The following is a 16,960-nucleotide window of genomic DNA, read 5'->3' on the forward strand; positions in this document are numbered from 1 at the left end:
TAGGCTCTTTCTTTCTTTCTTTCTTTTTTTTTTTTTTAAGATCTTATTTATTCATGATAGACACACACACACAGAGAGAGAGAGAGAGAGAGAGAGAGAGAGAAACAGAGACACAGGCAGAGGGAGAAACAGGCTCCATGCCAGGAGCCCGACGTGGGACTCGATTCCGGGACTCCAGGATCGCGCCCTGGGCCAAAGGCAGGTACCAAACTGCTGAGCCACCCAGGGATCCCTCTTAGGCTCTTTCTTTCTCTTTTTACCCATCTCCACTTGGTTCCCAGTCTTGGTCCCTTTCTTTGGCCATCTTGGTCTCTATCCTTCTCTCAGCCTAGTGTCTCTTTCTCCCTCAGCCTCTGTCCTCGGAGAGAGAGGCAGATGGTGGGCAGGCAGACTGTAGAAAGAAAGTAGAAGGGTGGTGTCTTACAAAAAACTCTAGGCTCTGGGGATCCCTGGGTGGCTCGGTGGTTTGGCACCTGTCTTCAGTCCAGAGTGTGATCTTGGAGTCCCGGGATAGAGTCCCACATCGGGCTCCCTGCGTGGAGCCTGCTTCTCCCTCTGCCTATGTCTCTGCCTCTCTGTCTCTCTGTGTCTCTCACAAATAAATAAATTTTTAAAAATCTAAAAAGACAAACAAACAAAAAAACTCTAGGATCAAAAGATGCTGACACCTGAAAGCTGAGAGAGGACAAAAAGGCTGGGAAGGAAAAAAAATATATATATATATAAATAATAAAGCAAGCAAGCAAGCAAACAAACAAACAAGCTGGGAAGGAGAGTCCAGCCAGGGTAACCTGCACATTGTCCTCTGCCCCAGCTCTGCGGCAGCTTGTGGAATCTGCCAGCCACGCAGAAGTCACATTCCTATGGAAATGTTTCAGGTCCTTGTTCTTAGTCCCCGGAGGGGAAATAGATTCCAGAAGAACAGGCAGGAGGATGAAGCCCAAATACGTGCACAGGAGCCATGCTTTGGTGCTGAGAGGACCTGTCATGGCCCTAGGAACGGTCTAGCCCGATTGCCTGCCTCTCTAGCCCCTTTGCCCCTCTGCTACCTCCCTCCTCTTATGCTCAGAACAGACCCTCAGCCAGGGCACTTTACAGCATCCAGAACATTTTTATTGCCAGAATCAAGGTACAGCCTGCTTAGAGCTCCACGAGGAGCCCACCATCCAGGAATGAAAGGAGAGATGCTGGGTGTGTTCATAACAGAGAAAATCCAGCTCCACAGAAACCCTGTGGGAAAGCAGCACAGTCCAGTCCAGCAGCACAACCCCAGACTCTGGCTTTGGGGTCCCATCCTATAGGCTAGACTCAAGTCTTGGCCTATAGCCGTTGCCCACTTGGAGATGACTGCCACCAAGGCAAATCCAGACTCTCCATCCCTGCTGTTATAGGAAGATCAAGGAAGCACCTCTGGAACAGACAGAAAACTACCAGGGGAGCCCCAAGCCACCCTGCTCTCTCAGGGGCCCACTCAAGGTTCTGGGCTAGTGTCTGCAGACTAAACACCACTGAGCTGCCTGGAGGGAGTAGGTGCTGTGCAGGATGGACAAGAGCCCCATCTCCTCTCAGCCCTGTGCCAGCCCACCCGGATGTTAGAAAAGCCCTAGGGTGGTAATGTGGTGGTGGGATTCAGGGTAGTTCTGAATGGCCTCAGCTGCATCCTTAGTTTTCTTCATGAGTCCCTAAAAGGCTATGGGACTGGGCCCTGCTCTCATCCTTGAACCACAGTCCCAGGGCAAAGGGAACCAGCATCAATACTTGTGGGTAGGAGTCTGAGGGAATCGAGGCTCCTGGGACAGAGTCCCCAAGAACTGAAGGCCCATCTGCTGCTCAATCCTGAGCTAGGCTGTTCTTAGAGGTGAGGGAGGTAGGAGTGAATGCCCCAGGACCTGGGAACCATGGAGAACACAACTCGCCCCTGCCTGCAGGAGGAACCAGGCTGCCTCCAGAAAGCCACAGTCAGGCTCACAGCAACTAGGCCCTAGGGAAGCCAGCTGCTCCAGCCACCCACAGCCAGTAGCAAGCCTACCTGTTTATGGCTAGTTTATGGGAAGATCACCATAGGGACCAGCCCATCCCTGGGACCTTTAGGGACAGGGAACACAGCTCAGTAATATCCCTCACAGGAAGGCTGAGGGGCCAGGGCCTGGTGGGTGAGTGTGAAAAGGCCACAGGGGTGTGAGGAACAAAGAGGCCCCTGAGTTCAGGATTGGGGCCAGATGCCAGCCAATCCTTGCCTGTGGAGCCAGTCCTGAGGTCACAGCAATTCCAGCAGCAGCAGCAGCATTCTTCCCAGCAGGGATCCCTCAAGTGAGTCCAGACTATTTCTTCCTTCCTCACTCCCACAAAGGAAGGGTAAGAAACAGTACCTCCCAATGGCAGGCATTTCACAACCCAAGACTGAGGACCTTAGGCAGTCAGTCACAAACTGCTAAACTCGTGGGCCATGATAGCCCCAGAGGACAAGAGAAACAGCGGTGGCCAGGCCATCTCCCGGTCCCACCCGGCACAGGAATCAGGGCCCAAGGAGCACACGTTTCAGATAGGCCAAGGTAGTGGCATTGGCCAGCATCTCTATGTGCTCGCTGCCTGGCAGTGCCTGCAAAGACACTTGGTGCTCCTGGTGGCCACGCCAGGCCTGGCACTGCAGGGCACTCTGCAAGTTCACGGTGCCATCACCGTCGCCAAAGCAGATTTTGGGATCACGGTCTGGGAAGCTCTCATAGTAGAAGGAGTCTGGCGTGGGGACACCAGTGCCATAGAGGCAGTGCAGCGGCACGCCGGGCGGCACCATGGCTTCCACCAGCCCCTCCGTGTCCTGCCGCATGAGCCATCCATCTTTGAAGCCAATATCCTGGAAGAACTGCTGATAGTCCCGCAGCGTGTAGTTGGCTGTGGGCGTATGCACGAAGATCTTTTCAGGTGACCAGGTGTAGTTATAAGGCAGCAGCCAGCTGGTGGAGACGGCTGAGCGCTGCTGCTCCCGGATCTTCAGGGGCCTAATGACCGGGATCCGATTGTTGTCTCCTGCAGGGAGAGGGCTAGCTCAGTCTGCGCTCAGGAACGCAAGCCTCGCAAGCCTCCGGGCAGCACAGTCCTGCCAGGCCCTCTGCTGGGCCCCAGACAGGGGCCAGTCAGCACTCCCGCACCGCTACACTGTCATCATCCTGTAACTTCCATGGTTCCCTTTACGTTTGCTATATCTGGGAAACACACGACCATGACTGGTTTCTTTCCTTCTGCATTTTGTTACCAGGGATTTGGGCAGCACGTACCCACAGGTGATTCACTGTGTAAACAGTACCCTCTGAGCACTTGTCACCAGGCTTGTGGGCACAGACCTTCGTGAAGGTGAATCAGCAGGTTGGCAGCCCAGAGACACATTCTTCTTTCTCTTTTCTTACACTAAGTTATGAAAATGTTTTGTTTTGTTTTTTAAGATTTATTTATTTATTCATTAGAGACACAGAGAAAGAGAGGCAGAGACATAGGCGGAGGGAGAAGCAGGCTCGTCACAGGGAGCCTGATGTGGGACTTGATCCTGGGACCCCGGGATCACGCCCTGAGCCGAAGGCAAACACTCAACCACTGAGCCACCCAGGCGTCCCTGAAAATGTTTTTCTTTTCCTAGGCTCAGACCTGCAGCCAGTCACCCCCAGTCATACTCTACTCATCTGCCTGTCACTGACCTAGACGGCCAGGCCTGCAGGAGACAAGGCAGGAGGGGAGGCTGCAGGCGGAACGACAGTCCTTCTCACACAGGAATGCCAACAACACAGCCAGTGAGGCCTCTGGGGAGTAAACTGGAACTTGGAAACAGGGGCCCTGTGATCTCTTCAGGACACAGCCTCCCATCTCCCCGCCCCCGCTCTGACTGACTTACACACCCTCAGCTCTGCCTTGTGGGGTCTGGTGGTAGGACCCCTGAGGAAAGGGAAGCCCCTGTTAGGATACCACTCCCCTGTCAGGGCCTAACAGAACAGTTTCCCAGAATCTGAGGCAAAGCTCTAAGGGGACTTATAGGAAGGCTCTGAGCCCCACCACAGCTCCTGTCTCAAATGCAGTTGTGCCCACATCTGTCTTTTTAGGTCCAGGTGGCTGTAATGAGTCCTCATTAGATCTGGATTCACTGTCCAGCCAATCCAGGGTCACTACTGGGAGAGGCACTAGGTCTGACCTGACTGCGATTATCAGTCGACCAACAAGTAGGTGAGGCAATGCTAATGATAGGAGGAAGGAAGCTCTTCAGATGCTTGGCATAGCCATGGCTCCAGGCTCCTAAAGTAAGGGGCCATGGGCTCACCCCCAGGACTAGCAGAGGAAGGAAAGGCCCACGGCTACAGCTGGCAGGCTCTCACAGTCATAAAGAGGCAGGTGAACTGGGGAGGAGTGGGAAAGGAGATGGCTTTCCCCAATGCCAGGCAAGCAGGCCCAAAGAAATCTGCACCTGCTTCCTCCCTGCATTACCCACAAAGGCTCCCCACTGCCACAGATGGAGGTATAACTCATAAACAGGAAACTGTAGCCCAACCTTCCTTCTGTGGGGCTAAGGTGGGCATGAAGAAAGGGAGAAGGCGGGATGCGTGGGTGGCTCAGCAGTTGAGCATCTGCCTTCAGCTCAGGGCGTGATCCTGGGATCAAGTCCCACATCAGGCTCCCTGTAGGGAGCCTGCTTCTCCCTCTGCCTATGTCTCTGCCTCTGTCTCTCATGAATAAAGAAAATCTTTAAAAAAAGAAAAGAGGAAAAAGAAAAAGAAAGAAAAAGAAAAAGAAAAAGAAAAAGAAAAAGAAAAGGGAGAAGGCTCCCCCAAAGAACTCTGGATCAAACCAAGTTAGGCCAGCCAGGCCGGAGCACAGTGTATGTGTGTACACATATGCAAGTACCTGTGTGACCAGCAGTTGTGCCACTGCATGTACTCGCTGTAAAACAATTTGCACAGATAACCAAGACCATCAGCTAGAGAGAAGAAATTAAGTAGTGTTCTCTTTTGGAAGAAGAGATGTTTGGAAAAGTGTGCCACTCTGGAAAAAGAAGGATCCTCATCCAAGAGAAGAGATACAAGGGGGCCCAGGAGGACACTGCTGAAGGAAAGAGGGCACCATCCCTGACATCAGTCCCCCACACTGGCTCAGGCAGGGTCTTACCTGAGGCCAGGACACGCAAAGTCTTGGCCACGCCCCCCCAGGGCGCACCCAGTGCCACAAATGCTTGGATATACTTGTTCTTCCAGGCCTGTGGCTGCCGCTGCAGAAAGTAGAGTGTGTACATGTTGCCCATGCTGTGGGCAACCAGCACCACAGGTCCCCCATACAGCTGGTACATCTCCTCGATCATCTCCCGGAGGGCCAGGAAGTAGGGCCCATTTTCATCTGTAGGCCAGAGCCAGGCAGCAGTCAGAAAAGAAGGGTCCTAGGGCCTGAAACACTAAATGTTCTTTAGGCCAGTTCCAGGACTAAGTGGGTGGGGAAAATGCTAAAACCCAAGTGGAAATGGTCTGGTTTCCCCTCCTTTTCCAGGAAGGGAGGAAACCTAGAAGCTCCTCTTTCCCTCCTCAGCCTCATTATCTCTCCCCAGGGCTCAGAGGCCCAGGAATCCTAGGGTGAAGACTGGGGAAAGACCGGACAGATTGACCAGGGGTGACAGCTGTGACTGCTGAGCTGGACAGAAGGGCCCTGGGGGCAGGGGACACATGCCTCCAGGGCCCATGGTGGCTGTGACTTCCTCATCCCAACCTCCAAGGCATCAGGGAGGAAGCAGGAGTGACCACTTACTTGGGGCTCGGCGCCAGTCATAGGGGGCACCCCGGACATCCTCACCCCGTATATAGCCCCAGTCCACAAGGCTCTCTACCATGGTATGGAAATAGGAACCTGTAGACAGAAATGTCTGAGAATTAGAGAGAATACAGCCAGTGCCAGCCACCCACACCACACCCAACAAGGAGACTGTGACATCTACTGTAGAAAAATCCTAAGGAGTGCTATAAGGCTCTACGCCTACACTGCTTAGAGACAGTTTACAGGCTATCCTTCCAAACTAACAGCATTCCTCCCACTCTAGGAATATAGCAGAACTTGCATCTCCATTCCCTTGGAGGGCATGAGGAAGGGCTACATACCCACGCTACTTTTGCTGGGGTCCAGGAACTCCAGTGAGAAAGTCTTTCCAAAGCCAGGCACGCGTACATCCACACCATCTGGGAACTGGGTGGCCCGGGATGTTCTGTTGTAGACCAGCCTGTCGGGTGTGGGTGTGGGGGGGATATTGAGCTGGTGATCCAGAGGTGACACTGAACCTGGTGTGTCCTAATACTGCGCTGTGTCCTGAGCCATATTCCCTTACTACCCTTATATTTGGTAAGAAGTATAGAGGAGACTAAAAAGTAACAAAGCAAGTTTATAAAGCACAGATCAGAGTAACCATATCCGTCTGAGAACCCCAACCAAGACTCATTCAAAGTTAACCCAATAACCCCCATCAAGGCAGTATTTCCTTCTCCATGTCATCCACCTCAGAATTGAGGTCTTGGATTGTGAAAGGGAAGTGTCAGGCCTGGCTCTGCCATCAACATATCACTTGACCCAAAAGGCAGTCAGCCTAATCTTGCAGGCTCCCGTTGCCCTATCTCCATAGATTCAGCTCCTGCCACCCACAACAACACATCGCAGGGCAAAGGAGGGGATACGTGCAGCATGCCACGTAGTCAAACAGAGAAACCCCACCTTAGGGCCTAAACACCTGTGGCTGCTATGTGGATGGATGGGGACGAGGCCTGGAAAAACAATGGGACAGGGTGATGGGAGACAGGAGGAAAGCTTTGTGGTAGGCCAGGAACTCTGTTCTGGTCTCCCTGATACCAAGGAGGAAAATGTGCCCAAGAAAACACAGGCTACTCCTGCCATCCCTGGTGGCCCTGAGTCCTACCCCCCTAATATCAGCGAAAGAAAGCTGACAAGATACCCAACATTGACCTAAATACTAGGTCTGGGGGCCCATTTTCTCTAGGGCAATCTGTAGATTAATTCAATGGCCACTCAGCAAATTATAGAAAACTTTCTAGAAAGCCAAAGCAGCTCTAAACAGGTCAGATGTCCAGTGAAGGTAGACAAGCCCCTCTCAGTATCGCCTGACCCTTCTATTGGCAGTACCTGAGACCATGTCTCTGGTATAAAAATAGAATTGCAGATCAACAGCCCAGAAATAACTCTGATCACATACAGAAGAAGAAAAAGGCAACAAAGCAGGTGTCATCAACAACATAGAAAGGCAAGGCACCTGGAGAACCAGCTAGTATGTCTCCGGGAAAAAAAAGATTTGTGATACTCCGTTCAGCTCAAACATATAACTGTGCACCAATTGTGTTCCTGGTTCTACTGCTCTAAAGATAAAAGAGATACAACCTCCGCCTTCAGGGAGCTGGGTCTTAGCTCAGGGTCACACAATTCTGGGCTTAAATCTTGGTTCTGCCCCTTACTAGCTGAGTGGCCATAGGCAACTCTGTAACCTTTTTGAGCTTCCAGATGTCCCCATCTGTAAACAGGGTTGAAAACAGCACCTGTTTCATAGGGTTGCTCTAAGACTAAATGAAAAAGAGTATGTGACATGGACAGTGCCTATATTAAATAAGCAGTAATTCCCAACACATTTTTGTCTTACCAGGGAAATATTCTTGGAAACAAAGTTTGGAGCCTGATAAGGATGAAAGGAAACAGGTCTGGAGGAGGGGAAGGTTAAGAGCTCTGGGGAGTGGAAAGGGAAACTTGACAGAAGGATCAGGCTCAGGGTTTTCTGTTTGTTTGTTTGCTAAGATTTTATTTATCTATTCATGAGAGGCAGAGACACAGGCAGAGGGAGAAGCAGGCTCCTTGTGGGGAGCCCAATGTGGGATTCGATCCCAGGACCCCAGATCACGACCTGAGCCAAAGGCAGACACTCAACCAATGAGCCACCCAGCCCTCAGGCTCAGGTTTTAAAGGGTGAATGGAAGGAATTTACCAGGCAAAGGGCGTAGACAAAGATTCCAGGTCGAAAGAACTGCATGTTCAAAGATATGCAGACCTGGTATGTCCCAGGAGGAACAAGAAGCTCAGGGGCCAGGGGCCAACTCAGAGGCAGGGAAGAGGTGGAGGCTATGTTGAGGATATGAATAAGGCCCAGAGCATACAATCTACAGGGAAGGTGGTGCCTGGCTGGCTCAGTCCAGAGAGCACAAGACTTATCACGAGGTTGTGAGTTTGAGTCCCACATTAGGTGAAGAGATTACTTAAAGATAAAATCTTAAAAAAAAAAAAAAAAGGAATTCATGCAGAGGGTGTGAAGCACAAGAAATAAATTGGAGAGGGTGGGACAAAAGTTGCAGGAAAGGGAAGAAAGTTCTATCTGGGAGAGTGCAGAGGTGGGGCAGGCCAGACTGAGGAAATGAGAAAGGCAAGGTCAGTGACCTCGGGGCCTGTTGAAGCAGGAATGAGACAGAAATGAGTTCTAGAGAATTTTTTAGGCTGTGTCAGTGAGCAGCACCCATCTGTGCCCCAGCCCCCACCTGATATTGTCAATCCAGCAATCAATGATGACAGGCAGCAGCAGTTCGAGATTCAGCCAGAGTGTGAAGTAGCTTTCCGTCCTCTTGGAGCAGAGGTAGTGCACAACCGTTGGCTTGTCTAGCTTTGCCTCCAGCTGGTTGCCCAAATCACCAGGCACTGCAGGCGGACACAGAGCATGCATGAGGCACTGGATCTGACAGGCTGAGGACCTCTGAGGCTTGAACCCAAAGGCCTTCTACCCACTGCCATCCCAGGCTACAGAGTAGGTAGGGCCTTGTTCACTCAAAGAAGGAGAGGGAGACAGGACAAAGCACTGGGCCACTTAACTAGCCAAAACTGAATCCAGGGAAGGCACTCAAGGACAGGCTTGTGGATGGGGGGCAATGAACAGAAGCATCTGCCAGCCTCATGAGAGCCCAGTAAGATTCCAGAGAGCAGGTCATCTGGAGGGCCCTCACCTCTCGGCACACTTGGACCCTGTATCAGAGACAGCTACCCTGAAACATCACACCATTCCAGGCACAGCCCAGTAGGGGTGGGTGTGACCAGGCCCCAAGGACGCCTTCTCTCTGTTCAAGCTGGTTAAGAGACCAGCTACACCGAGCCTGGTCTGCACAGAACACTGGGAGCCTTGTGACACCTAAACCCATCCCCATGGTTTCACAGCCCCACATTAAGTCCCTTCCCAGAGTATTTACTCCCATTGACCTTCCAGGCCTCACCTGCTTCCACATGCCATGCTCTTGACACCTTCCAAGCACATTTCCATTTAGAATCCATGACCACTGAATGAACATCCAGATCTTGGCTCTCCTGGTGACGGCCTGGGCTCTATGAACCCAGATCTAAAGAGGGCATGCCCTCCCTGTACATCATCTCACAAAGTCCTCAGGGCAACCATGGGAGGCAGGTATGCACCTACCTTCACCTCCCTTAATACAGATGCAGAAGTGAGGAGTCCTCAGAAAGATGGTACAGAGACCTGGGTCATTATCTCCACCAAAGAGGAAATGGCTAAAGGAGGAAGTCACCAGATTTGCTGTGCTTGAATGCCCTTAGTCCTGGACAGGCTGTGTGACCTCTAAAAATAGCAGTGGTCACTTCCTAAGCCCCTTTTTTGCTTATAATTAGGACATCTATGTACCTTTCACCTCAAATAACACTAGGAGAGAATATGTTTACTATGCCCACTTTACAGATGAAGAAACCGAGGCCGAGAGGGGTAGAAATGGCTTGCTACAGTCTCCTCCTGCCCAAGGTCTTCTTCTGTCTCTGCTTCTCTGGTCTCTGCTTCCTCTACCACCAATTTGGGCCTCACTCATAGAGGCTGGTCACCCTTGGATGCTGATCCTCTGATGGCCAAGGTCAGGTCTATGCTTTGGGCCTAGAAACAACTCTTCCAACGCCCACCATGGGGTTTCTCAGGATTAATGCCAACAGCTTCGCTCTCTGAGAAGCTAGGCAGATCAGGATTCTGTGACTCTGGGTGGAGCTTGAGGCTCCTCCACCATGACCTAGGATAACCAAGAACTGAATGAGTTAATGAGAGCGGTTGGCTACCCGCATCAGGAACCATACATTTCCCAATGCCACACCCCTCATACTCAAGACTCCTTAGGCCTACCCATGGCTTCCTGTGGGCCTGCAGGATAAAGTCGAGATGACCCAACCTGTCACGGGCTCTGCACAATCCACTCCTCCCCCAACTCCATTCCAAACAGCCTGGACTGCTTACTTCCTTCCCTCTCATATGTAGTTTCCTCTGCATGAAACTCTCTCCTGGCCTCAGCTCTAACCACATACTCCAGGAAGCCTTCCCTGACTGAGTTGGTGGACTCTCTGTGCTTGCCCAACACAGACTTCATCTCTGGGGATCCCTGCAAGCTTAGGGAACACATGGTCATGTCCGCCCAAATTCCATGTTGAACCTGGAGTATTTCCTGGCTTAGAGCTCCTGGTGGGGGCCCACCTAAGACCACACAGCCTACCAACCCTACCCTTCTATGACCTGCATCATCTCCATTTAAAAACTCCCATTAGAGGGATCCCTGGGTGGCGCAGCCGTTTGGCGCCTGCCTTTGGCCCAGGGCGCGATCCTGGAGACCCCGGATCGAATCCCACATCAGGCTCCCGGTGCATGGAGCCTGCTTCTCCCTCCGCCTGTGTCTCTGCCTCTCTCTCTCTCCCTCTCTGTGACTATCATAAATAAATAAAGATTTAAAAAATAAATTAATTAATTAAAAAAAAAAAAACTCCCATTAGAAAGAACACAGGGGGCACGCCTGAGTGGCTCAGCAGTTAAGCGCCTGCCTTCGGCCCAGGGCGTGATCCTGGAGTCCCGGAATCGAGTCCCACATCGGGCTCCCTGAATGGAGTCGGCTTCTCTCTGTGCCTCTGTCTCTGCCTCTCTCTCTCTGTGTGTCTCATGAATAAATAAATAAAATCTTTAAAAAAGAAAGAATGAACGAACATAGGGGTCATGCTGTAGCAGATTCAGTATGTAACATATACCTTAAAATGTCTCTGCCCTTGGGAATCCTGGTTGGCCACCAACTCAATGCTTGAATGAAGCATCCAAGGCCCCCCAAGACAGAAGTCTCATCCCTGTCCACCGCCACAAGGATATAGTGTGGCTCCTGTATAGTTGCAGGGGCCAGGACCAAGGGGAGGATAGGCAGGGGAGGTCACTTAGTCTCAACATAGCCCAGTCCAAATTGGTGTGGCAGGGATGAGTACAGGCAGGTTTCTTGACGTCTGTTCATAGCGATTGTTCCAACCCTAACCTCTGTCTTAAGTCATCCTCAGGTTCCCTTACCCTCCTGCCTTAGGCCTAAGGTCACTCACTGGCTAAGTTTGAGGGTGGGATAAGGGAGCCATTCTTTTCCCAAAAAGCTTCCTTTCGGTAATGTCTCTTGAAACATACGGGCTGGAAGGGTCGAGAGAGAGAGAGAGAGAAAGAGAGAGAGAGAGAGACTCCTAGCTATGCCCAAATCAACAATGAGGACCCTGGGGATCAACTCCGAGAACACCCCCACCCACAGCCAGGCACCGGACCTCGGGAGTGGGGCCAAAGGCCCTCGGGTTCTCCAGCTAAAAAATGGGCAGAAGGCGAGGCAAAGCTTGGGGCCGACGCGCACAGGCGGACAGCCGGAGAGTCGCCCCCAGCCCTCGCACCTACCCCACGATCCACAAGGGAAGGCGAGCGGGCAGCGGCGGACCACACCCGCGCCCAGCATGGCCGAGGTGGAGGTGGACGGACAGACCCAGGTGACAAGACTGACAGTCAGACGCTCCCCCACCCCACGCTGGGGGCAGATGCAGACCTGGAAGGCAGCCCCGCCCGCATCCCGTCCAGACGGACGCACGAACAAACGGACCCGCCGCCTGGACGCGCTCACCTAGCACCACCGGAGGGCGGCGTCCAGCGAGGAGCACCGGGTCTGCCAGCAGCAGGAGGAACAGGAAGCCCCCCGGGAGCAGCGCCGCAGGGCAGGGACGGCGGCGAAGGCCCATGGCGGGAGGCCGCCGCTCCAGGTCCCGGGTGCGGATCCAGCACTCAGCGCTCGCGCCTAGGCCCGGGCGGCGGCGACGCGCTTAACCCCGCCGCCCGCACTCGGCCACGCGGCCGGGCCAATCAGGGCCCGCCTCCCCGGCCGGCCGGCCAATAGGGAGTCGCCGCCCGGTCCGCCCCTCCCCGTCGGAGCTCGCCGCCCCGCCCCTGCGGGTCCCCGGCCCGCCGCTCGGGCCGCGCCGCGCGCCGAGCGCATCGATTGATCGGGGCTCAGCCGCGCTTCTCGGCGCGGTCCCCGAGCGGCCAGAGCCGGGTCGCTGCTGCCGGATGCGCAGCCCAGCCCTGTGCACCCGGACCCCACGCTGCGCAGCCCTCACGTCCGAATCCTGGCTCGCCCCTGACCTGGGGTCTGGAACGGGTCGGGCCGAGCGCGGATTCAGTCCAGTGCGGGCCGCTGCTGGAGAACCGTGGCCACAGCAACGGGAGGGAGGGGAGAAGTGAGTCCTGGAGAGTTATTTGGCCTTAGGGGACCGGGAGCTGACCCGGACCTTTGTGCAATCCCCACCGATTCTTCACGCCCTGCCCCTGACGGCACGTGGGCTCAAGCAGCGTGTCCAGGGGCCCCGTGCGTCTGTCTGTCCAGGAATTAGGAATGCGCGTGGGACGCCTGGAGGCCAGGTCAACGTGTTTCGCCTCCAAGTGAGAGGGCTTCCAGGCCCAAAGTTGTAGTTGGAGTCCCCCCCCCCCCCCCCCCCGCCAGACTGAGCAGTTCTGGTGCCCCGGAGAGGTGGGCTTGAACCTCCACCCTGCGGCCATGGCCCATGGGCAAATTGCCCAGCAGAGCAGGACAGGCGTCATGACCTTGGAGTCCACCTCCCATCCCCACCCCACTCAAACGGGGGATCCAGAGAAGACACGTAGACTCTCTGCTGGAGGAATCATTAGCAAACAGAATGGGCAGTATTGACAGCTGGCAATGGGACCAGCACCATGGGTCGCTCTAGGATACGGAGACCAGTATGTTTGGAGACTGGAAGTCTTGATCCTCCACACACCTCCTCCAGAGGGTCAGACAACACCCTGATCATCCTCTGGCTGGTCTTAAGACCACTAGCCAGCCCCTTCTTTCCTTCCTCCCTCCCCTCCTTCCTCCCTCCCTTCCTTCCTCCCTCCCTCCCTCCTTTCCTCCCTTCCTTCCTTCCTTCCTTCCTTCCTCTTGGTCAATGGCTGACCCTCTCTAGCCTTTCAGAGTACTCCTGGATGAATCAACTCACCATCTTGGCCTGCCCCTCCTGCGTTCTTATAGTGAAACACATTGGTGGTTGGTGTACACTACTCTCCTAAGGTCCAACTATCTCCCTCCGGCCCTGGCAAGGGCCCAAAACCCCTCTCCCTCATCTCCAACCTGGGCCCCAGAAGAGGGGGTGCTGAAGACCAATCTAGTGCAGGCCCACAGTGGGAAACCACAGAGATCCTTTCGCCAGTACTAGGGATAGGCAGGGGCCACAGTCAAGGGTTAAGTGGAAAGAGGGTAGGCATCAGGATGGCCTGGGCTACCTTGGACTGTGGCCAGACTGAATGTCTTATCAACTAAGTAACCTCAGGTGACCATGGGCCCTTCATAGGATGCCCCAGCCCCCCAGGCCCTGCAGATAGGAACCATAGTGATTTCAGGGAGAGGATGTCAAGACCTAGCAGCAATGATCTGTGCTAACACTGTGGAGAGGGGAGGAATCAGAAGGCAAGGATGCCCCCTTCTCACAATGACCTTGCCATCCACATGATTCCCCCACCCCCACCCCCTACTGACTGCTGGCCTGGGCTCATCCTGGACTCTAGATACTATCCTGATTCTCAGACCTACAACCAAGTGGTCACCAAGTGTTGCCAGCTATACCTTCCCAAAGCCAAATTACTTTCATCCCTATAGTAGCCTCTTTGCTAATGTCTCAATTTATTCTCTTATTCCTATGGGTTGCTCTCCTTGTGTCAGGCTGACCCATTAGACATTAAACTGGGCACATCACTGTCCACCTACCCCCACTCACAACCCTTCTATTGCATGCATCATATGCATCTCACTCATAGTGAATGAAGACCCTGCAGGGGACTCTGGCCTTTTCCCACAACTTTCACTTCTCCTCTTCCTCAGCTCACAGGTCTCCAGCTTCTGCAGCTTCCTCACTGTCTAAAACAGGACAACCTCATTCTCACTCTGGACTTCAGCACTTGTTGCACTGGAATCATTTTGCAGCCCCCATTTTTGGGGACTCAACTGAGCTCTGCCTTTAGGCCTCAGCCCAGACAGGACTATTGACTCTGAAGCAGCCCCTACCTGGCTCCCATTAGAATATAATCAATGGAAGAGCAAGCCCTTCACCTGCCTGTTACTGTTGCAACTGCCTTCTTGGTTACTGGCTCCCATCAGCACAGTCCCAGGCACACAGCAGGTGCTTAACATATATTGAGTGATTGAGCCATATACCCCATTCTCCAACACTTCCCATTTCTAGGACATGGTCCTTTTTTTTAAATTATTTTTCATTTTTTTTAATTTTTATTTATTTATGATAGGCACACAGTGAGAGAGAGAGGCAGAGACACAGGCAGAGGGAGAAGCAGGCTCCATGCACCGGGAGCCTGACGTGGGACTCTATCCCAGGTCTCCAGGATCGCGCCCTCGGCCAAAGGCAGGCGCTAAACCGCTGTGCCACCCAGGGATCCCTAGGACATGGTCCTGATGCCTCTCAGGCCTGGAGAAGATAAAGGACTGAGAGGTTCACAGGGCTGGTTGTGAATTCTGGAAAACACTGGGCAAAGAGGGATAATATTCCTGTGGAGGAGAATATGCTGGGCAAAGACCAGATGTAGGAATAAGTCCAGAGACCAGGGAGCCAGGCCAGTTGTGCTACCTTCCTCAGGTGAGAATCCAGCCAACAGCCTTTGCCCTTTCTCTGTTACCCTGGGCCCTTTGCATTCATTCCCTCTTGCTCACACAAATTCCAAGCTACCCTGTCTGGACCAGGTGGGTGCCTGGGTTTAGGGCAACCTAATCAAGACCATGGCTTCTGAGCTGGTTTGGTAGCCAGAGCTGAACCCATTTGGAGGCCAAATGATCCTCCCTAAAGCTTACAGCTCATCAGGCTCCTATTCCTCTGCTGTTGGAGCCTCCCTGGGGTCACGAGAGGCCAAACACGGACCAAATCATGACAGAAAAGGGGCCCAGAACAGGCTTAGGCATCAACAAATGTTACGTGGTGGAAGAATTATTAGAGATGGGTCTTGAAGAATAAATAGGAATTTGCCAGGAAAACAAAGGGATGAGTAGGTGGGTGGGTGCTCCAGGTAGGGTATGTGCTAAGTATGTGCAGCAGCCTGCAGACCTGGTCACAGTAAGTGTGTCTGGGACACACTGTGGGTGGGAGTGGAAGAGAGGTTGAGGGTCTTGAAAACCAAGCTTAAGAACTGGGCCTAGGTTCAGGAAGCCGGGAGTCGCAGATGCTCAAACCAGAGGAAGGCGGTGTCAAGGGCTTTCCCTTTTCACTTCTGTCCCAGAGCTTGGCCCCGGGTTGCACTCTTTGCACTCTCCCCTGCAAGTTTCCTCTCCCAGCCCCCATCACCTGGTTCTGGCGACAGGGTCGGTGCGCCCTCTGGTGGGTGTTCAGTGGAAATTCGGCAACGGGGCGTAGCTGGGAACCTGGGAGGGGGAGCAGAGCGCTGTCTACCCCGAGGCCCAGGAGTTCAGCAAGGCGAGCCACAGATCACTTGCGGGTCACCCACCGGGCCGCAGAGGGCGTGGATGGGCCAGAGCTGGCGAGTGTAGATCGCCGCAGTGGATCCCACAAGGCACCCAAAGTAGAATCCTCTCCCGCAGTGGGATATGTTCTGGCCTGGGAGGGAGACAGGAGGGGGCTTTCACACCACTTATCACACCGGGTAGGTCAAGACACACACTCCCGGCCCCACGTGAGGATCCCCATCCTGTGTCTGCCCCAACCTTCATGTACGCGGCTGGAGGGCCAGTTGCCTTGTGGAAATGCCTCGAAGGGCTGAGGTAAGGATGGGATTCTGTGAGTGTGTGGCCTGGCTCACATAACCAAGTTCCTTTCCCTCAAGTACCTGGATTACATTTTGGGGAACGCTACCGGCTGGACCTTTGGAACCTTGCTCACCCCTTTCATGTATGTTATTATTTCCAATTCATTTATTGACAGTTTGTGAACCCTAGTAGCTGGGTTGGGATGAGGGCTGTTTCCTAATGAAATACAGAAATCTCAAACTCCATTAAAGACCCCTGCTACAGAGGAAGGTGCCTTGAGAGAAAATCTGGAAGAGCAGGGATTAACTGGGGCAAGGGACAGGTGGAGGGAAGCTCAGTAGAGGAAAGATCCTTAGCCCCAGGGAAGGTTACTAGTGCTGAAATATCCGAAGGCTGACAATGCAAAGCAAAGCAAAGCGCTTAGACAACTACTCGTTCATGAAGTCTGGATCAAGCACTACGTGCCAGGCACCATGAAGGGCACTGGGGATGAGCCTGTCCTCCAGGAACTGAGTTCCCGGTGTGAGTGGTGAACGGAGACAATGATTTGCTGTGGTAGAAGTTACTTTAGTTTTGGGGGAAAAGGAATGAGGATTGTTTGGCATTCATGGTGTGATCCGGGAGGATTCATCTAAAGATGAGTAAAGGAGGTCAGCAAAGCAGGGGCTCTAACCTTATTATTTTTTTCTAATTTTATTTTTAAAAATTTATTCTTTCAAGAAGAGTCCAAGTATCAGAAATTGGGATCCCTGGGTGGCACAGCGATTTAGCACCTGCCTTTGGCCCAGGGCAGGATCCTGGAGACCCGGATCGAGTCCCGCATTGGGCTCCCGCATGAAGCCTGCTTCTCCCTCTGCCTGTGTCTCTGC

At 53.3% G+C, this 16,960-nt stretch overlaps 1 protein-coding gene across 1 annotated transcript; it reads right to left on the minus strand.

Moving 5' to 3' along the window:
* Positions 1 to 1,091: 1,091 nt before the first annotated feature.
* Positions 1,092 to 12,141, minus strand: PLA2G15 (phospholipase A2 group XV). Its single transcript, XM_041772687.1, has 6 exons — positions 11,940 to 12,141; positions 8,541 to 8,697; positions 6,120 to 6,238; positions 5,773 to 5,871; positions 5,146 to 5,370; positions 1,092 to 3,027 (listed from the first exon to the last, which is right to left on the minus strand). The coding sequence occupies exons 1-6, from the start codon at positions 12,052 to 12,054 to the stop codon at positions 2,516 to 2,518; spliced, it is 1,227 nt and encodes a 408-aa protein (XP_041628621.1). The 5' UTR covers positions 12,055 to 12,141; the 3' UTR covers positions 1,092 to 2,515.
* Between the last annotated feature and the right edge of the window lie 4,819 nt (positions 12,142 to 16,960).

This window comes from Vulpes lagopus, chromosome 10 (assembly GCF_018345385.1).
Source record: "Vulpes lagopus strain Blue_001 chromosome 10, ASM1834538v1, whole genome shotgun sequence".
Lineage (NCBI taxonomy): Eukaryota > Metazoa > Chordata > Mammalia > Carnivora > Canidae > Vulpes > Vulpes lagopus.